The sequence below is a fragment of the Capra hircus genome (genome assembly GCF_001704415.2).
Source record: "Capra hircus breed San Clemente chromosome X unlocalized genomic scaffold, ASM170441v1, whole genome shotgun sequence".
Lineage (NCBI taxonomy): Eukaryota > Metazoa > Chordata > Mammalia > Artiodactyla > Bovidae > Capra > Capra hircus.
The window spans coordinates 41,039,317-41,061,732 of record NW_017189517.1 but is presented as its reverse complement, the minus strand read 5'-3'; the positions used below and the strand labels follow the sequence as shown (position 1 = coordinate 41,061,732).

The window sequence follows — 22,416 nt, the reverse complement described above, 5'->3', positions numbered from 1 at the left end:
TTAAGGATTATGTATGTGAGTGCTCAGTTGCTCAGTCTTGTCCAACTTTTTCAAGTCTTTGCGACCCTGTGGACTGTAGCCCACCAGGCTCCTCTGTCCATGGGATTTTCCATGCAAGAATACTGCAGTGGGTTGCGATTTCCTTCTCCAGGGGATCTTCCCGACCCAGGGATCAAACCCCCCCTCCTGTATTGACAAATGGATTCTTTACCACTGAGCCACCAGGGAAGTTATGGGGGTACCAGTAACTTCGTGAGCTTCATAAAATGATTTGGGGCACCAATAATGAAAGGCAGGATTAAGAAACCAACCCTTGGAATTTTGTGTTTCACATGTGGCTTAGTGATTAAAAAAAGAAAATCTGCCTGCCAATGAAGGAGATGCAGAAGACAGGGTTTGATCTCTGGGTCAGGAAGATCCCTTGAAGTAGGAAATGGCAACCCACTCCAGTATTCTTGCCTGGAAAATTCCATGGACAGAGGAGGCTATGCGTCCATGGGGTCGCAAAGAGTCAGACATGACTGATTGAGCATGCATGCACAAGTACCCATGTAATCGTTAAAAAGGCTTTGTTATAAAACAGTCACTTATCTGGAGCTATGGCTCCAATGTTACCTAAAAATCACACAGACTTATCATATTAAATAACTCTTGCTATATCCTGCATTAGAGGCATGCTTATTATGCTCGTATTAAATTGCATACTCAATAAGCAAAATGCTTTTACTGTGACCTCACAAGGACTCAGATTTGAAGTGGTGTTCGATCCCTGAGTTCGATCCCTGGGTTGGGAAGATCCCCCAGAGAAGGAAATGGCAACCCACTCCAGTATTCTTGCGTGGAAAATCCCATGGACAAAGGATCCTGGTGGGCTACAGTCCACGGGGTCGCAAAGAGTCGGACACAACTTGAGCGACTCATCTCATCTCATCACATGAAATGATATGTATTCTAACTATTCATTGATGTGATATATGTCTCACTTCCCTTTATTTTATTCATAGATATGACTTGGAATGAACAGGAAAAGACTGAACTTTTTGCAGATAATTTTTGTAATGTATGTGGAGTGGTGCTTCAGTTTGAATCACAAAGGATTTCACATTATGAGGTAGGTTAAAAACAATGGGAATGGAGTATAAAATAGATTTTTAAATGCAGCAGATAAACTTCATATGTTATCTGGTTTTGATACTTACGAGAATCCTGTGTATTATTTCCCTCTGATAGATGAAGAGCCTGGCTCAGTGAGGAACAGTCATTTACCAGCTTAAGTTGGGAAATTTGGGTTTAAACTCAGTCTCTTTTGACTCCAAAGCATATTTTATTTTCTTCACATCATTCTGCCTCCCTTTCTATCTATCAAGTCACTGTATGCTTCATGTCCTTGTAGTAAATATAAGGAAAGTTTTATAAGGCTTGGAAACTATAAGGCTATAGGAAACTATTAATGTGAATCAAGGGATCTCACTGAACTCCAGAATTTTCCTTTACAGTAAATGAAGGATAAAAACAAAATGAACTAGTCTTACACTTGATTTAACTACATATTTTTAAGCCCAATACCATGGAATTCTAGAGCTAAAGGAAGGAATATTTAATGTTCTTACTTCTTTAGCTTATTGATTAGAAAGCTGAAACCCAGAGGAATAGTGATTAACCATAGCTAATCTTGGCATTACTAAGCTTAAAGACGATCTCCTCTGATTTCATATCTAGTGTTCTTTCCTTTCATTTAGTGTTGTCTCCCATTTCTACATCATGTTATCAACTATTGGATTTTTTGTCATATGTGGTATCTGTATTAACAAAAGTACCAGATACATTTACTTAAAAGAAATATAATGCCAGTTCTACTTTAAAGACTAGAAACACCTGATCTTGTTTTGCCCAGTACTAATCCTATTGGCAATTATATCTCGGTCCTTATGTTGATTTGGATTCCACTATTAATACTATAATTATAGATGGTGAGATTGTGTTGCCTGTGGATTGAGAGGACCTAGGTTCACTCAGTCGGTAAAGAATCTGCCTGCAATGCAGGAGACCTGGGTTTGATTCCTGGGTTGGCAAAATCCCCTGGAGAAAGAAATGGCAACCCACTCCAGTATTCTTGCCTGGAGAATCCCATGAACAGAGGAGTATGGCAAGCTATAGCCCATGGGTTTGCAAGAGTCAGACATGACTTAGTGAGTAAACCACCTCAACCAGGGTCAAGCCATTGTTGTTTTACCCTGGCCAAGTCACTTTACCTCTCTGAGCATGTTTCTTCAGGCTGCAAAATGGAAGCTATACTATCATGTAAGAATTGAATTGCCAGTCTATGTCTGATGCAGGATACAGCATGCTTGGAGCTGGTGCATGGGGATGACCCAGAGAGATGTTATGGGGAGGGAGGTGGGAGGGGGGTTCATGTTTGGGAACGCATGTAAGAATTAAAGAATTTAAAATTTAAAAAAAATAAAAAATAAAACATTTTAAATCTTAAAATAAAATAAAATAAAATAAAATCTCTCTTACTATTCTTGTGAAAATTAAATGAAATCAAACATTTGAGTGTGCCTAGCACATCCTGGCACCCCAAAGCTCAAAGAGTTAATAAAGAGAAACACATAATCAAGGAGCTCTGTGATAACCATGGTTGGAACCATTTGAATTTAAATTTGAAAAATAGCTTTTATGGGCTTATGAAGTACTTACTATTCAGTGTAGAAAATGCACAAAATTCTGAGAAAATGTGAATCAATCATAAGCCTGTCACTTGTGGGTAAGCATCATTTAATTAACTTCTCTTTAGCTTATATGATTCCAGTATGCTTTCTAAACCCATATACATTTTTACAAAAGAGAATTGTATATGTTGTTTTGCCCTTGCTCTTTCATATAAGAGCATATTCTGAACACTTTGTCCTATCATTACATCTTTTTACTTTTCTATAATAGTATAATGACTATAAAGCATTATGTTATATAATGTTATAGCATATTTTTTATTTAAATTCCAGTGCCATCTATAAATTTAGTGTTTAAGCTTGTTAAATAACCAACTCAAACTATACATGACTTTCAAACTATATTTGAAAGCACCTCCTTACAGATATCCTACTTGTAAAGGTGATTTTTTTCTCTCTTTAATATACAGCTTGGTTAATATTGTCAGACTATCTCAGCATAGTATTTATTGTGCATATAAGATAGTACTGCAAAATTTTTGAATTTTAATAAGGTTGCACTTATTAATATTTCCTTTTGTATTTATGTTTATAAATGTTTAAGAAACCATTCTCTGTATTTTTGCCAGATAAATATTTCCTTCTATTCTTTTCTAATACTGTTAAAAGTTTTAGTTCTTGGTTTAATGTGTGTGATCCATCTAGTATTTATTTTCATATATGCAAGGTGATAACATTGTTTTCCATATAGATAGTAGGTGTTCCAGCACTATTTATTTTTTTGCCCCACTGATTTGTAGTGGCATCTCTATCATAAACTACTTTTCATATATACTTTATTCTCTTATTATGTTTTATTATATTACTCTGTTTGCCTGTCTCTAAAATAATTTCACCTTATTACTGTAGCTTTAAAATATATTGTGATACTTGATAGGGGAATTTATATGACAGATAACTCATTATAAAGTTAAAAGACAAGCCATAGATTGAATGGTATTTATATTCCAATAACTAACAAAGGATTAGTATCTGGACTATATAAAGAACTATATATCAAAACAAGGAACAACCCAATAGAAAAATGGGAAAATGATATGAACAGGCTAGAGTAGAGATACTTAACTTCAGAGGTGATCATATGGGAAATTCAGGTTAAAATGATAATGAACTATCTTATCAAAACCATCACACTCGCAAAAATTAAAACCTAATAGCACTGAACACTTAAGAAACTATAGGAAGTCAAAAACACTCATACATGCTACATTTGGAGTTGTAAACTGCTTCAGCATCTTTGGAGATAAACTTTATAGTACCTATTAAAGCTGAAAACCCTCATATACGCCAGATAGTCCATATCTATGTATCTACTTTAAAGAAACTCTTGGCCATTATATGAGGAGGCGCATTTACATATGTTCAGTGCAGAGATGTTTGTAATAAGAAAATAATCAGAAACATAACTGCTTCATTAGGGGATTTGATGGGTAGCATATGGAGTAGAATGTTATGCAGCATGTAATATGAATGAACTAGAGCCATATGTATCAATATGAGCAAATCTTAGAGAATATTGAGTTATAAAAAGTTGAAAGGATAGGAATAGGCTGATTCCATTTTCATAAAAAATTTTAAATGACAGTAGTACATATTACTGTTTATAGGTACATGCATATCTGGTGAAAGAGTAAGAGGAACTGATACAAAACAACTTTAAGATAGTAGTTACCTGCTGGGGAGAGACCAAGGAGGAGGCGATTGTTGAAATGAGGAGCTAGGACTTTCTTGTGTAAAATTTTACCTCTTTTGAAAAGGAGATCTGAAAGAAATAGAGAAAAATGTTAAAATCTATTACAACTAGGCAGTGGGTATGTACTTCAGCTACATTCCTGCACACACTTCACAATTTAAAATGCTATAGATAGAGTAATTGCCTCACAGTATGTGCTCAGGCATATTAATGTGTCCCTTCTATTGACATCAACGTTTTGGTTATTATGTATTTTGTTATATATGTGTTCAGAGATTTCTTTTTAATATGCTTAACCTAGAAAGGTTAATTTCCTCACAGAAAAGAATTTGAGAGGTAAGCAATACAGGGCTGATGTGACAGCTTCATTACACTATCAGAGATCTAGGCATTTTCTGTCTTTCTACTCAGATGAACTAGCCTCTGTCCTCAAGAGCCCCCATTGTCCTAGATGACCTTTACATCTTAATTCCAGAAGGAGGAGAGAAGAAGATGAGACGAGTTCATCCCCCATTCTGTTAGGAGACTTCCAGAAGTTCTACCCTACATTTCAGATTACATCTTATTGGCTAGAATATAGTCACATGGTTACATCTTGCTGAAAGGGAAGCTGGAATATGCAGTCTTTTAGCTGGGTGTATTGCCTAAGATGTGTAACTAAGGAAGAAGAAAAATTTGGTATTAGACAAAAACTAGGAGTTTCTGTGGAGAAAGCAATGGCACCCCACTCCAGTACTCTTGCCTGGAAAATCCCATGGACAGAGGAGCCTGGTAGGCTGAAGTCCATGGGGTCACGAAGAGTCAGACACGACTGACCGACTTCCTTTCACTTTTCACTTTCATGCATTGGAGAAGGAAATAGCAACCCACTCCAGTGTTCTTGCCTGGAGAATCCCAGGGACGGAGGAGCCTGGTGGGCTGCCATCTACGGGGTCGCACAGAGTTGGACACGACTGAAGCGACTTAGCTGCAGCAGCAGCAGGAGTTTCTGTCAAAAACTAAAAGTTATTGGTCTCTAAATTGTTGTGTTATTTTCATTTTAACTGAGATTTAGGGCCTTGAAAGCATGCAAAACCTTTTTATAAACTAGGTACACACTAAATATATTCCAAGTCACAGGTGCTGTCCTCAGAGTCAAAGAGGTATAAATTTGAGGTGCCTGTGTTGTTGAATAAACAAAGTCATATTGTATCTTTTTCCAGAGTGAAAAACATGCTCAAAATGTTAGGTTTTATTTTCAAATGCCTGGGGAACAAAATGAAGTGCCTGGTAAGAAAATGAAGATGGATGTGAGGAATTTTCAGGTGAGTGGCCTATGTTGGTGTTGTTATTCAAAACTTAGTTATTGAATCTTTCTAACAAGATTGTGCTTATTTCAGGAGCATAGAAGTGAAGTAGTGGACAGAAACAAATTTTGTGGTCTCTGCCACATGGTTTTTAGCTCCTCAGTTGTTGCTCAGTCTCACTATGTGGGGAAAGTCCATTCTAAAAAACTGAAGCAATTAATGGAGGAGCATGATCAGGTATCTCCATCAAGATTTCAGCCAGCAACGGGTAAGATGACATTCACCTCTTTAGCTTCAATACAGAGTCTCTCTATAATTTTTTCCCATCTCTGCTATCCATTTTTTATTGGAGAGAATTTTACTCTGCCACAATAACTTGGTTCTTCTGCTCAGTTAATCTCTTTCTGTGCCCTTGACATCTAATATAGAGATCATGATTGCTAGCTAAATTTTAAGAAATGTTGTGACCTCTCCTTTTCAGTTTATTAAATCCAAATAAAAACATGTTTGCTATAAAGAAACAACAATAAGCAACCTGAGCTCTCCAGTTTCTAATCAAAATTATTAAGTCATAGTTTCTTCTTACTTCTTCCCCTTGGCATTTATCTCATTCTTTTTTTTTTTTTTGCTTTAGTACTTTGCAAAACATTATCTCATAATGTGTGTTCAGACCAATGTCTTCACCATAATATAGTTATGTTGCAGCATTTTCTGACTTTAACTGTAGACAAAAAAAAGTGGTATGGAATCTTCTTCTACCCTGATAGCTCATTCCTTTCTTCCCATGAATGTAAAGAAAAAGTACCATTAGCTATATCAATCAGCAGTTATTGAAAACTTACTTTATGTTAGATCCAGAGATCCAGAGAACTATATAACATGTTGCTCTGTCCTCCTTCCAGTGATTTTGGGCCACCAGCTCATAAGAGAACTGACCCACAGATCTCACTTTTGGCCTGAAGTGGCAGAGTATGCTCCAGCCTGTATTTTGAAAATGTTGTGTGCTAGAACAAAAAATAAAGATTAATCCTCTGGAGTAAATAATTTACCATATTCTCACTAGCTTCAACATTTTAGGAATAAAGCATGCCTGGCATCACAATTTTACCTACATTAATTTCCAACTCATAGCATAGGCCACATCAGCATTAAAACATTGTTTTCTTAATAAATGAAATGAATTATTTTTAAATTTATTCTAGTCTCTCTGATTTTTTATATTTGTTTTTCTGCTGTCAGTGGCAACCCACTCCAGTACTCTTGCCTGGAAAATCCCATGGATGGAGGAGCCTGGTGGGCTGCGGTCCATGGGGTCGCAAACAGTCGGACACGACTGAGCGACTTCCCTTTCACTTTTCACTTTCATGCATTGGAGAAGGAAATGGCAACCCACTCCAGTGTTCTTGCCTGGAGAATCCCAGGGATGAGGGAGCCTGGTGGGCTGCCGTCTATGGGGTCGCACAAAGTCAGACACTACTGAAGTGACTTAGCAGCAGCAGCTGTCAGTTAAGAGGGGCAGAATCAGTGTACCACACAAAAGAAAGCATCTTGTAAAGCCTTATCTTTAGTCCCCCAAATTCATAAATTTGGACTCAGAAAGGAGACTACATGCAAGAGCTCTGAAATAACTGTAATTGTGGGAACATATAATTGTATAGCCTTGAACAACTGCATAAACTGTATTTTGATACAAATGTCACTGAATAGATGATCTACTTACTATGCTACTCAAGAAAGACATCAACTTAGAAGTTGGTACCTGTCTCTTTTACCCTCACTAATTTCAAGGGCCATCCTAATACAGCTCTCATGCCTTCATTGATTGCTGAATATTGCTTCCTGTATCTTTGTTGGACACACTTGGTGACAGACTTATATTCAATAATTTTTAGCCTGAATACCTTTCTCCAACAGTGCTGTGTGGAAAAAGTCCAGAGACAGTAGGTTTTAAAAGAACTCTAACTTTCTCTAATACTTTATAATAAAAACATGTGGATCACTTTTCATTATGACTGTTTCAGCAGGTGTGCCTATTACTACCTCTGCAGAGTCAACTTTTCTGAAGCCCCTTGCTGTCAAGCCTCCTCCAGGTGGGATTAAAGACAAGATTATGCCTTCCTCTTCCAGCAGTGCTTTGGATTTGAATAATCCAAACAAGTATTGCAAGCTCTGTCCTGCTTCTTTTAATAGTCCATTAATGGCCCAACAACATTATGTTGGGAAAAAACACAAAAGAAATGAAGCTAGAAAGAAGTTTGTAGACAAGATAAGAGAGAAACCTCTTCCTGCAAAATCAGATCCAAATGGTAAACAGTAAGAATATCCCAAATTTCTTTCTTAGGAAGTTTATTTATAGTTTATAAAACATACTGGCATATATATATATACCATTTTACTCTTACTGAATAGGAGGTTGATAATATTCATGGGATCATAGAATTTTCAGTAAGTAAGGACTTTTGAGTCCATGTAGGTTTGTGGTTTTCTGGAAAATGAGACCCAGAAAGGTTTAAATGACTCTTATTTATCAAATATAGGAATTACCATGGTTTCATGTTATAGGTACTTACAGAAAGTATTTTAAATTAGTATTATATAGTTATTTCATTCAATCACTAAGTATGGCTTAAGTGTCTCTTGGGTGCTAGGCTAGTCATTCTTGGGAATACAAATGAAGATACACCACTTTCCCTGATAAGGGCAAGTCTATAAACTACTTGGGTTAATAGCACTTCACTGCAAGAGGCTGCAGCCATTTATTTTTGTGTACATATTTTTGACAACTAGAGGAGTGAAATAAAATGACTCAAAAAATCTTTTTAAAGGAAATGTATGATTTGCATTGATAGAAGTGGGAAGGAGAGAGGATGAACAAAGGAACTTAGGAAGAGTGGCAAGAATTCCGGCACAATAAAGATTCTGATCCTGACTGGAGTGATCCACTTGCTTGTCTAACCTTTTTTTTTTTTTTCATTTATCCCCCACAGGCACATTCTCACTACTAGTGTATTTTATTCCCTTTTCATATTCTCTCTTCCACCCACTTCTTTTTCTCTGCTCACTATTATTTTTCAATTCTTTCCTTACTAGACTTTTCTGCTTCATGCAAAAATGTTCATTACTCCCTCCTTGAAGCTCTATTCTGCTTTATGTAATTCTTTATGCATGTGTTCTTTTCTTGTGTTTCTCTTTCTTTTCTGTTTTATTTGGGGGCTCTTTTAAAAATGTATTGCCTACATGTCAATGTATGGCAAAAACCACTACAATATTGTGGAGTAATTAGCCTCCAATTAAAATAAATAAATTCTTAAAAATTAATTAATTTTAAAATATTATTGCCTAAATGTAGGCATTCCCATGATTCCATTCTTGACCTTAAAGTGTAAAATAATCTAATCCATTCCCTTGATTTCTTATCTCATCTATATGCTTATGACCTTTCTGTAAAGCTTTAGACTCATATATCCAAAGAGCAGCTACCTCTTCACCTGGACACCTCATAGCCATTTCAAATCCACTCAGTCATTCCAAGTAGAAACCTGTAGTTAACTTTAAATCCCCCAACACCATCTACTTCACTTTCTGTATCTAATGAAGCACCAAGCCATGACTGTTTTACCTTCTGAATATCACTGTTACCTTATCTCCTGCTCTTCTTTTCTTATACTAGTTCAAGCTCTCAATATCTTTCATAGAGCTTTGCTATTCAAAGTGTGGTTTGTAGTCAGCATCATCAGCACCACTTCAGAGCTTATTACAAAAAAGAATCTCAGGCTTTACTGCAGAGCTACTGAATCTGAATCTGCATTTTATGCATTTTAACAAGATTCCCTGGGTGGTTTGTACTCACAATAAATTTTGAGAAGCATTGTTCAAGAATATTGACACAGCCTCCTAACTATTCTCCATCCATCAATTTTGTCTCCCCAAATCCACCCTCAACTTAACCACTAGAGTATTTCACCTAAAGTGCATATCTTTCTATGTCACTTCCCTGCTTAAAAATCCTTATTTTTCTATTTTCTAAGGATAAAAATATAAGCTTCATAGTTCTCTACCATCTTGTCCCATTTTCCTCCTCCAGGCTTATTCCCTGCTACTTCCTGCTGTGATCTATGTAGGTTAGAACCTGCAAAATGCTTTTAGTTTCCAGAAACGATTACCCCATTTCTTGTCTCTGTGCTCTTCATGCTGCCATTTTGCCTGGAACATCTTCATGTCCCTCTTTTCTTGACCCAACTCTTACTCATACTTTAACACGCTACTTCCCTGTAAGTCTTTTTACTTCCTTCAAGGCTTGTCTTCTCTGCTTCCTTAACCTGCATATATAATTATCTCTTCCTGTGTCTATCTCCCATTAGAATGTAAGGTCTTTGAGGAAGGGGATTTCATCTAATTCATCTGTATTTCCATTCCTAGAGATAGAAAGTGGCACAGAGTAGGCCTACCTCAATAGAGATTAGTTTAATATATGAATCCGTGAACTATTAACCTTTATTTATTGAATGCTAACCCTGTGTTTGTATTATTAAGTTTGCTGCTTATTGTGATTCAACATCTCACCAAAAGTCACATAGAAATCTGTGTTTTTATCTAGAATTTTAAAGAATGTCGATTTAGACAAATGTAGAAATAGAAGTGGTAGGGCTCCTGAAAGTCATGGAAGTTAGAAGATACGACAGACTTGATAGGTTATTTTTCCTGTTGCCATGCAGAGGGTTCTCTGAAATAAGTGGCTTCTAGTTTAGCGGCATTGGGTAAATTGGAACTGAAAAGTGTGTCAGCTCTGAGAGATATGTGTACTCTGGTCACTTCTGAAAGGAGAGTTATTTTAGACTTTGAAGTTGCAAGATTATTAGAATGAGAGAAAGAGGAAATTTTCATCTGGCCAGGGAGGGGGGCTGCTGATCATCAGCATAATTAAATCCAGTCATTGAAGTCATTTTACATTAGCCTCTGAAGCTGGAAGCTCAAAAGATTTTCAACCCTGCCTTGGCTATTTCATTTTGATTACAGTAAACATTGAGGATTAAAAAATAGCTGGAGCACTGTTGTACAGCAGAAACTAACAACACTGTAGAGCAATTATATTCCAATTTTTTAAAAAATTAAAAAAAAAACTAGCTGGAGAATTTAAATTAGCTGATGAGAATTTCAAAGAACAGCAACAGCAGAAGCCCATATAAGTGAGCAAGCAGTAAGACAAAAGCAGTTTAACATGTGCCACTTTAATTATTTTTACCCTTCACCTATTTTCTTCCTTCTTGCTGTCTTTGCCTTCTGTCTGCTATTGTTTATATGTGTTTCTACTTATCTAATCTCTTTCTCTGTTTCTTCATCATTCTTACTGCTCTCTTCATGTCCTTCATCCAGCCCAGATCTTATTAGCACAGGAATGGCTACCATAACAATATGGAGCTAAAGTATGTCTGTATTTTTTATGTATTGTATTTGTTTTATTTTATTAATTTATAGCCCCATTGTTGTACTTACTTTCTCACCTTCACCTGTAACTCAACATACCTAACATTGAATTAATAATCTTCCCTAAAACCGTCTTGAATTTATCAAGTTTTTTGTTTTTGCCAGTAGCAGCACTATTTTTTAGTCACCTACACTTGAATCTTCGAGGGCATCTTTGACAAAATTCCCCTGTATCCTATCCATCCACAGTCTTATCAAGTCTTCTTAGAACTGTTTCTCCTACCTGTACCCTTCCACTGCATTTTCACTACCATCACTTTAATGCTGTAACCACCTTCTAGAAGGCTTTCCTTACACCTCATTGTTATTCTCTCACTACCTAGTAGCAAGATTTCAACCTAGGATCAATTCCACAGTCTACCTGTTCTACTTTTACATTCAGAATACTTGGTGATGCTGTGGAAAATTAGATAAGGCCAGAGATTGGATACTTCTATAGAGTCTTAGTATCCAATCTCTGTGACCTTTCAGTCCTACTTAGTACTTTTCCTTTTCCTTCAGTTTCCTTTCAGCAGTAGTTTTTAAACCTACACCACCTTCCAACACTTTCTTCTACTATTCAACACTCCCCCTCCTCACATCCTTCAGACAAGCTTATTCCTTATGCCATCAAGAAAAATGTGATCATCACATGTGGATACCAAGCATCTTACCCTAACCAAATAATCCTTTAACCTTGAGTTTCCCTTTCACTATGATTCTTGCCCCTTGTTATCTTAGCCAAGGTTTTTGTTGTTGTGTCCTTATTTTTCAGATATGCTCTTACTGTCCTCACTGATATTCGCTCCTCAACTCACTGCCATTTGTTGCCACACATCCCCCCAGCCCTCCACACCACCACTCTACTATTTCACTGAAACTGTTCCTCGCAGGGTTGTTGTGACTTCTAAATGCCTAAATCCAATAGACATCTTTGCTCCATTCACTAAACATTCATCTTTAAAAATCTCTACTTCCTTAGCTCCTTTGACATCACTTTCTCCTGTTCATCCTTGCAACTCTGTCCTTTACTTCTTGACTTTTCACGGACCCCCTCCTCCTCTACCATCTAGTTTAAAGAGTGACACTATCCAGGGTTTTTATCATTATGTTGCTATTCCTGTGCCCACCCATTGTCCTCAAGAGATCTTATCCACTCTGTGTTAACTACCCTTTATCCTCAGATTTCTCCAAAATCACTCTAAGCTATCCTTTCCCTTTCAAATTCCCATATCTAACTGCCTGTTGGACACCTTTATATGGAAATCTCAGAGATATAGCAGACTCTGTCCAAATTCAAACTCACCATTGATTATTCTCCCATGTCCTTAAACAGTATTCCTTATGAAATTCCAGTTCAGTTAGGATCATCACCCACTCAGTCATCAAACTATGCTGAGTTATTTTAGACCTCTCTAGATTCCTCCTTCTCCTTTATCTCCCATATTTAATCAATCATTAAATTTTGTTAGATTTAATGGTAAATATTTCACCAATATCTCTGCTCTTGTCAGTCCCTACTGTGACCTTTCTAGCCCATGCCTCGTTATCTCTTGCCTGCTCTGGTATATTTATGTAACTGTGGTCTCCTTACTTCCAGGCTTGCTCCTCTCAAAATTACCTTCCATACTGCAGTTAGAGAAGAGATTTCTCTAAAACACACAGTTGACCGTGTTACATGCTGGTTAAACCACCTGATGGGTTCCCAGCCACAGAATAAAAAGTCTAAACTCTTGTGCTCTGTGTGCTCAGTTGCTCAGTCATGTCCAACTCTTTGCGACCCAATGGACTGTAGCCCGCCAGGCTTCCCTGTCCATGGAATCTTCCAGGCAAGAATACTGGAATGGGTTGCCATTTCCTACTCCAGGGGATGTGCCCAACCCAGGGACCAAAACCGCTCGCTCATATCTCCTGCATTGGCAAGCAGTTCTTTACCACTGCACCACCTGCTAGACTCCTTAGCATAATATGGAAGTCTCTGATCTGACATGTTCTTGCCTCTCCCATGCCGTCCCCTTTTATTTTATTCTACAATTCCAAAGTTCAGTAAGTTCCTATAAATACTTCTATGCTCTTTTCAACTCCTTTCACCATTAACTATTTTTCCAAATTTAACTAAGGCCTCATCTCCTTCAGTAGCACTCTTCAGACTCCCGTATTATACTAAGTGTGTCTGCTTCCTTGAATTCCCATACCTCTTAAGCATACTTCTCTTCTCTTTTATGAAATGAGATTGAAACCCTCTGTTCATGTATCTGTTTCTCATTTGAATTTGTGAGCAACCTGCCCATTTTGTTCATCTTGTACCCCTAGCATCTAGCATGATACTTGGTGCCACAGAGGTGTTTAGTGTTTAGTGTTTGTTGAACAGATTATTTGAATTTAGCACACCATGCTCATTTCCCCGGTGGCTCAGACGGTAAAGCGTCTGTCTGCAATGCGGGAGACCTGGGTTTGATCCCTGGTCAGGAAGATCCCCTGGAGAAGGAAATGGCAATCCACTCCAGTACTCTTGCCTGGAGAATCCGATGGACAGAGGAGCCTGGTGGGCTGCAGCCCATGGGGTCGCACAGAGTCGGACACGGCTGAGCGGCGTTCCTGTCCCTGTATGCTCATTTCTGACTCTCCCATATCTGATATTATTTTCATCCCCTAGAATGCCCTACCTGCTTTCCCTATAATTCAAATCCTTTTCCTCCAAAGTCCATCACACCTTCCCTCACTGCTCTCACTCTTGGTGTTCTCCCCTTCCTCTGATTTCTCATAGGCTTCACTGTTCATTGACAGTTGTGTTATAGTCTCTTAACTGAATTGGCCCCTTGAGATAGGGATTGTATTTTATTCTGAAATATATTTCTCAGTGCTTTATACTCCAATGAATATTTTTCCTCAATATTTGATAGTTGTTTATTGAGAGGCAGAGTCGTGTAGTGGGATAAACATAGATTTGGAGAGGTGTTTGAGTCACTTGCCCAGTTGTATCTTAGATTCCTCAGGTATAAAATGAAAATAAAGCTACTTCACAGGATTGAAAAAAGGGTGAAATGAAGCAGTATGTACCATACCCATCACAGAATAGATCCTCAACAAATGTTAGTTTTCTTAAAATACTGTTTCCCTGTCATAATTTTAAAACATATAAGTTGTACATTTTCTATTTTTCTTCATAAGCTAAATGCCATGTTAAGTTGCACTTTTGCTTACATGTAGCTCTCAATTGATTTTCCCCATTTAAGATATTAGACCAATGATTCTTATTCTTGACTACATACTAAAATCATGTAGGGATCTTTTAGAAATCCCGATGCTCAGGCCATCCCTCAAATCAATTAAATTAGAATCCCTGGGACTACATTAGTGTTTTCTTTTTCTTATTAACTCCCCAAGTGATTACAATATAGAGCCAAGATTGAGAACCATAATGTTAGACTATAAAGACATGCATTCCCCTAATCTCTCCTTTGAAATAAAAGACATTAGTCCAGGGAGTTATAAGATAGGACTGTGATTAGGAGAAAAGTCCACCCCTCATGTGTTAGGTTATGGATGATTTTGAAAGTTACCAGATACAAAGAAACTTGAGTTTCTGGGTGAAGTAGAAACAAGGAATCCTAGCAGGGCTGAGGGGAGCAAAATTTGACAGGCCAAAGGAACAGACTCTACTATATGAGAAATAGTAGAGGCAGGTTTCAGTAGGGTTAGACCAGGAATTTTTATCTTGAGACAAATACATAGGCTTCGTGTCTTCACAGAAAGGGTTTACACCATTTTCACATGTTATCTTCTCAGAAGACTGTATCCTAGAAAAAGAATATCAATGTGTTAAAAAGACAAGGGCTAAGGTAATAGAAGAAGACCATACTTTTCCAGAACTGCTTCTAGGTCTTTCATATGTGACCTGAAGCTCCTCTATACTACTATATCGCCTGTATTATAATCTTCTGATATAACTTGTGAAGAAACCAAGGAGGAACTGAAAAGAACATTATATATACTCTATAAGCACTAGACAAATGTATAAAACCTCTGAAATATAATCTGATTATAATCATTGGAGATCATCTAGGCAGTGGTGCTTAGCAGTGTCTGCACAGAAAAATCAACTAGAATGCTTTCAAAAAGTAAGAAAGCCTAGTTCTACCCCTAGAGATTCTGATTAAATTGGTTTTATGTTGAGCTGTAACATGAATATTTTTAGAGTTCTCCACATGGTTCTAATGTGTAACTAACATTAAGGACCACTAGTCTAGGGGCAACCAGGAGTCCTACTTATCTTGCATAACTTGGGTGCCCTCAGAATACATATCCAAGTGAATCTGAGCCTTAATTTTCCCAGTTGTAAATAACGTTAGCTATAATCTCTGGAAAGGGATTTTATAAGCATGCAGAGTCCTGGATTCACTTCTCAGCTTTGCAAGAAGGCCAGAATCTTCAAAGGTGATTAGCCTTAAATGAAGGACTTCCCAAACCAAAAACAAAATTGCAAGATGGTGATAAATAACGAAGGAACTGGAAAGACACTCCTTTAAGGTTTTTTCCACCCATTCTTTGACAATAATTAGCTGGGGTGTTGTTAAAATACAAATTCCCTGTCCCAGTGTATCATATTCTCTAGAGGAAGGGGTCTGGGGATCTATATATTTTTTAATATAAATTTATTTAATTCAATTGGAGGTTAATTACTTTACAATATTGTGTTGGTTTTGCCATACATCAACATGAATCCGCCACAGGTATACACGTGTTCCCCATCCTGAAACCCCTCCCTCCTCCCTCCCCGTACCATCCCTCTGGGTCGTCCCAGTGCACCAGCCCCAAGCATCCAGTATCATGCATCGAACCTAGAATGGCGACTCATTTCATATATGATATTATACATGTTTCAATGCCTATATTTTTAGCTCACACTCCAATTGATTCTTATCAGAGAAGTCTGGGAAACATTGCAATTTAATTCACTGTCTTCTGTTATTGATTTATGGTAGGAGCATAAATAGATATTTCAGTTCCCAGGTTTGTAAAAAAAATCATTTAGATTATCCTCTTTTTGGTATCAGTAATATAGGAAACCAAATTATAATCAGAAGTGGCTTGGCAAATGCAAAAGTCAGCACAGGAAGAGAGGATAGTTTTGAAGAATCATTTATTCAGACTTTGATGTAACCGGCTGAGCTCTCCTGGGCCCACCGCAGAGAATACATCAATAGTGAACATAGTCCTCATGTGCTTCAAAGTCAGGATCTTTCTTTCCCTTTGACAGTAGTTTCCTGTTTCTATGAATAATCTTTGCTTGGACATGGCCAATACACCTATTAATGATTAATTTAGTGTCCTTTAAATTATCAATTTGCTGTTTGATTTAAAAGAAGATAGCCTTGCTGGACCCTAAAATCTCTGCAGCCATGAATTTATTGCCTCTTCTTTAGAGTGAGATTGTTTTTATATTTAGCATAATGAAATTTATTAATTTGTATCTTCTGACTGAAGAGAAAGTGGAGGGATGATAAGATTAAGAAAATAAAACTTAACCTATCACCTGCTTCCAGTTCTATCAGTCAGAATAGAGAGGTAACTAGCATACCTATTCTAGAGTTCTTGACTCTTATGAAGTGGTAACTAAGTTTTATTTTAGAATTTTACTTTCAGCATTTATCTTGAGAGTGGGGCTCACTGAAACTCTCTAAAATCTGGCTATGAAAATCACTTTTGGTAAACTAATGCATTACAGTGATTTCAGGTAAGAGAGTAAACATTTGCCTTTATTCATCTTTAATATTTTGGGATGTTTCAAGTTTTAGTTGGGTAGAAAGAAAATTAGGGACAAACAAAAAGAGGTTGGTCAAGGGATTAAGAGGCAAAGATAGATTAGGCACACTACATTTGAAGTGTCTGTTGTGCTTTCACATAACAGAAATAAACAAACAGATAGCATTTTCTTAAAGAGACCAAGGCTGGAGCGGCAGTCTGGTGTAGTGTGAAGAATTTTGGACTTTAAGAGACATGGGCTCTGAGAAGCTATCTCTGTTACTAACTGACTCTGACTTCAATCAAATCATTTACCTTCTCTAGGCCTTATCTTTAAATTGGGAAAGTTCAAGTAGATGATTTCTAGTAAACTGTCCAGCTATGTGATTCTAAGTATATTCCTATTGACCTTTTTAACTTGAACTCTGTTTTTTCCAGCATTTAGTATGAGAACCTACGATTGTCGTATTTGTAATATCACCTTTACATCTTTAGAAATGTTCCGGTCTCATATGCAAGGAAGTGAACATCAACTTAAGTAAGAATTTCTTACCAAAGTGCTTCTATGATACCAAAAAAACAGGGGTTTTGTCAAGTATCTTTACATGTATTTTACAAACTTTCTAGACATTTATTTCCCTAAGAGTTGATCCTGGGTATGATTGGTAGTATTTGTAACATACTGTATGCTAGTTCCATCTCCTAGGGAGTTCTCTAGCCATGATAGTGTGCTGAAAGAGCTGGCTCACAGGCAACCCTCCTGTCCAGACATCTTTGGAAAGATGCTAAAGGATCATTCTCAGGCTAGCCAGATAATTCAAATAATCCCTGTAATCCTTGGAAGGTTGGCTAGTTCCAGAGATTCAGCTATCCATTTGTCATCCTTCCAGTGAGGTATAGTGGTTAAGAAAAAAGGTCTTGCTGTTAAACAGAACCAAACTGGAATACCAGATCTTTCTACCAAGTAACTTTGGACAGCCCTAACATAAAGTGGTTATAATGAAGTATAAAAATATGGGTAAGGTCCCATTGTAGGAGCTTAGTACACATTTATTCCAATTTGTTCTGTTATTTTAAGGAGGAGAAGATTGACTCTACAGTTGGGGACTGGATAAGTCAAGTAGTGGGACAGAGGGGAACTTAAGAATTGTATATTTATTTTGTTGCTTTTAGTATAACTTACATTATTCTGGTAGAAAATATTTGTATTATTGAGTCTGAATACTAGGTAGCTAAATTGTATAACTAACCAAATTAACCTTCATTTACACTCTTCGTAAAATTTCAGAGTTCCAGAATAAATAGCTGTCACGTTTATAGATCTATACAAGGAACTGATAATTAGAACTTTTTACAGCAATGTGACATGCAGATCAGACCACCTTTAGGGCATTAAATATTATTGGTCCTTTCCCACACATCCCAACATGCCTTACATTTTTAAGTACTACAACAGTATCAGATATGTCTGCTTCTTTGTACCTATCTTCCCTTTCATCCCAAGTGTGAAAATTTTTTATGTATAAAAAATTGTGAGGTGCCTAGGAGATATGTCACTATTCCTGCTTCTTCTCTTTCACATACAAAGTCATGATTTATAGCTTTTATATTAAGGTAGGTTTTAAAATTTTGCTTGGGCTTCTGTTGTATTTGTTTTTTTCAAACTAGTATTTTTGAAAGCAAAGCAAATATTCCAAATAAAATAATCTAGTAACAAGAACTTTCTACTGTCTTATTTGCAGAGAATCCATTGTTATCAATCTAGTGAAGAAATCAAGGAAGCCACCAGACTCTTGCCAAGATGAATCTACAGATTACATCAAAGTACAGAAAGCCAGAGGATCAGAACCAAAGACTTGTTTTAGAAAGATGGAAGAAAGTTCTTTGGAAGCCCGTGGGTACAGAGAAGCAGTTGATTCCAGATCCAGACATAGAATGTTTGAACAAAGATCCCCATGTGAGACTTTCTGGACATATCCAGGACCATATAATACTCCACAAACAGTGGAAAACCAGTTACCTCATTGCTTACCAGCTCAATCAAAGAAAACATATGACTCTTTTCAAGATGAACTGGAAGATTATATCAAAGTGCAGAAAGCCAGAGGACTAGATCCAAAGACTTGTTTCAGAAAGGAAAGAGAGAGCTCTGTGGAAACCCATGGGTACAGAGAAATTTATTCTGGACCCAGACCAAGAATGTGTGAACGAAGATATTCATTTGAGACTTCTCAAACCTACCAACGACCATACACTATTTCACCAGTGGAAAGCCAAGTATATCACTGGTTACCAGCTCCTTCGAAGAGGACATATAACTCTTTCCAAGATGAACTTGAGGATTATATCAAAGTGCAGAAAGCCAGAGGACTAGAGCCAAAGACTTCTTTCAGAAAGATAAGTGATAGCTCTGTAGAAACCCATAAGCACAGAGAAATGGTTGATTCCAGACCCAGACCTAGAATGTTTGAGCAAAAACTCCCATTTGAGACTTTCCATTTCCAGGCTCACCCAGGATCATACAGTATTTCACAGGCAGAAGAAAACCAGTTACCTCATCCTTTACCAACTCATGACAGCAAACAGAGATTAGACTCTGTGACCTACTGTCAACCCACCAGAGACTGTTTCCCAGAAAAACCAGTACCCCTGAGCCTTAGTCAGCAGGATAATAACTCTGGCACATACAGTGTAGAATCTGAAGTTTATAAGCACCTCTCCTCAGAAAACGATACCAGTGAGCATCAAGTAGGTCATAAGCGGAAACATCAGAAGAGAAGAAGGCACATGGAGAAAGGTGAAGAAAGGCCAGAGAAGGAGCAGTCCAAGCATAAAAGAAAAAAGAGTTATGCGGATACAGACCTAGACAAGCACAAGGGCACTGGGGAAAGGAAAAGAGATGGAGATAAATTCAGAGTCAGTTCAGGAAGGCTTAAGCATCGAAAAAAGAAAAAAAGCCGTGGTGTACCCTCTGAGAAGGAAGAACGTAAGCACAAGAAAGAGAAAAAAAAATCTGTTGAAGAAAAGACGGAAGAGGAAATGCTTTGGGATGAGTCTATTCTTGGATTTTAAACTTTTAGCCTTGTTTACCCCAAGAGAAATAGAATGGGGGAATTTAGACAAAGACAGAAACATCCAATGAAGAAAAAGAGAGGTGAGTACAGTCAGTGTCAGTTCAAGAAAGCTTAGTTTTTTGTGTGTAAAAATTGAAATTGACTTGAAAGAAGAGACAGACAAGCCTAAACCTCACCTCTGAGAGAGAAGAACAAAAGAACACAGTCAGAACATAAGAGAAAAGGAAGCCAGTTAAAAGATAAACATGTCAGTGCTTTAGGACGAGTCTTCTCTTGGATTTTGAACTTTTCAGTTGTGTTCCTTTAAGGTTGAATTGATGAAATAAGTTGAAGAGTTTGGTTTCATGAAATTCATGTTATTTGAATTTCCCTAAGTGAACAGTTACTTTAACCGTTAACAAAAGCCAAGTGAAGTAAGAGTATTCAATATGCCTTTTCCTCAAGTTATTTTTCCTCATTTCTTAACATGAAAGAAAAATTACATATTTCCTGCGTATAAAGTAATTTATCTTGATGAGGCTATCTCTGCTCCTGTTCATCCAGTTGCTCTGATAGTGAATTATTTACCTATGGGAGAAAATTAATTTTAAATGAGAAAATCAGCAGGCATCAGAATCCATCCTCTGTTTGGGTTGTGTTAGTGTTGGTGGTATTTTTTATTGCTGTTATGTTTGTTTATGTTTCTTGGTTTTCTCCAAGGAAAATACGTGAAGCAATTTAGATTGATTTTTTGTTCATTTGTTAAATATAATTTGCAGTGTATTTTTGTATTTTCTAGTTCTGAAAGTGGGAAATGAAACAGTCTATAATAAATGTAGATGATATATAGTTTTAAAGAGTTCTCTCAAAAAGTACTGATAAAAAATCAGTCTATATTCTGTAAATGTTTATATTATATTAAAATGTTTTAATTTCTATATATTGTTTTTTGTAAATAATTATTTCCAACCTGAATATTATTTTATTTTGGGAGTGAGAGGGGAAATAAACAATTTTCACCTCTGAGGAGATCACACTGTAAAGTTTTTTGTTTTGTTTTCCTTTCCAGTAAGGAAATATTTATTTATTTATTCATTTTTTTAACACCAAAAACATTTTGTATTGGGGTATAGCCGATTAACAATGGTTGTGATAGTTTCAGGTGAACAGTGAAGGGACTCAGCTGTACATATTCATGTATCCATTCTCCCCCAAACCACCTTCACATCCAGGCTGGCACATAACATTGAGCAGAATTCTATGTGCTATACAATAGGTTTTTGTTGCTTATCCATTTAAAATATAGCAGTGTGTACATGGCCTTCCAAAATTCTTTAACTATCCTTTCCCCCTGGCAACCATGAGTTCCTTTTCTAAGTCTGTGAGTCTCTTCCTGTTGCATAAGTAAGTTAATTTGTATCATTTCTTTTTAGATTCGACGTTTAAAGGATGTCATATGATATTTCTCCTTCTCTAACATACTTCATTCAGTATAACACTCTCCAGGTCCATCCATATTGATGCAAATGGCCTTATTTGATTCTTTTTAATGGCTGAGTAATATTCCATTGTATACATGTACCGCATCTTCTTTATCCATTCCTCTGTCAATGGACATTTAGGTTGTTTCCATGTCGTAGCTATTGCAAACAGTGCTTCAATGAATATTGGGGTGCATGTATCTTTTCAGGCCATGTTTTTCTCTGGATATATGCCCAGGAGTGGGATTGCAGGGTCATATGGTGGCTCTATTTTCAGTTTTTTGCAGAGTCATATGGTAGCTCTATTTTTAGTTTTGTAAGAAATCTCTATACTGTTCTCCATAGTGGCTGTACCGATTTACATTCCCACCAACAGTGCAGGAGGGTTCCCTTCTCTCCACACCCTCTCCAGCATTTGTTGTTTGTGGAGTTTTTGATGATTGCCATTCTGACTGGTGTGAGGTGATATCTCATTGAAGTCATCAAAACAGTATGGTACTGGCACAAAAATGAAAATATATAGATCAATGGAACAGAATAGAAAACCCAGAAATAAGCCCTATAGTCTTATGATTGGTCTGTTCATATTTTCTATTTCTTCCTGGTTTAGTCTAGGAAGACTGTACCTTTTCCATTTCTTCCATGTTGTCCATTTTATTGGTATATAGTTGTTCATAGTAGTCTCTTATGATTCTTGGTATTTCTGTGGAGTCAGTTGTAACTCCTCATTTCTAATTTTACTGATTTGAGTCCTCTCCCTTTTTTTCTTGGTGAGTCTGGCTAAAGATTTATCAATCTCATTTATCTGTTCAAAGAACCAACTTTTAGTTTCATTGATCTTTGTCATTGTTTTGTCTCTCATTTATTTCTGTTCTGATCTTTATGATTTCCTTCCTTCTACTAACTTTAGGATTTGTTTGTCTTTCTATAGTTGCTTTAGGTGTAAGGTTAGGTTGTTTATTT

The 22,416-nt window shown here is 36.9% G+C and overlaps 1 protein-coding gene across 3 annotated transcripts; it reads left to right on the top strand.

The window, feature by feature from the left end:
* The first annotated feature begins 993 nt into the window (after positions 1-993).
* Positions 994-20,011, top strand: ZMAT1 (zinc finger matrin-type 1). 3 transcript variants are annotated; one of them, XM_018044294.1, is made up of 5 exons: positions 994-1,111; positions 5,628-5,729; positions 5,805-5,979; positions 17,358-17,457; positions 18,662-20,011. In XM_018044294.1, the coding sequence occupies exons 1-5, from the start codon at positions 1,007-1,009 to the stop codon at positions 19,989-19,991; spliced, it is 1,812 nt and encodes a 603-aa protein (XP_017899783.1). In that variant the 5' UTR covers positions 994-1,006; the 3' UTR covers positions 19,992-20,011. The 3 variants fall into 3 exon arrangements, with proteins under 3 accessions (XP_017899783.1, XP_017899782.1, XP_017899781.1); XM_018044293.1 differs by lacking the exons at positions 994-1,111; positions 5,628-5,729; positions 5,805-5,979 and adding an exon at positions 7,278-7,801; XM_018044292.1 differs by lacking the exons at positions 994-1,111; positions 5,628-5,729; positions 5,805-5,979 and adding an exon at positions 7,278-8,017.
* Positions 20,012-22,416: the final 2,405 nt, after the last annotated feature.

Excerpts from the sequence above, each read along its gene's own strand:
- ZMAT1 (XM_018044294.1), top strand. The coding sequence starts at position 1,007 with ATGACTTGGAATGAACAGGAAAAGACTGAACTTTTTGCAGATAATTTT. Across the intron at positions 5,730-5,804 it reads TGGATGTGAGGAATTTTCAG|GAGCATAGAAGTGAAGTAGT; the intron begins GTGAGTGGCCTA and ends TGCTTATTTCAG. Across the intron at positions 17,458-18,661 it reads GGAAGTGAACATCAACTTAA|AGAATCCATTGTTATCAATC; the intron begins GTAAGAATTTCT and ends TCTTATTTGCAG.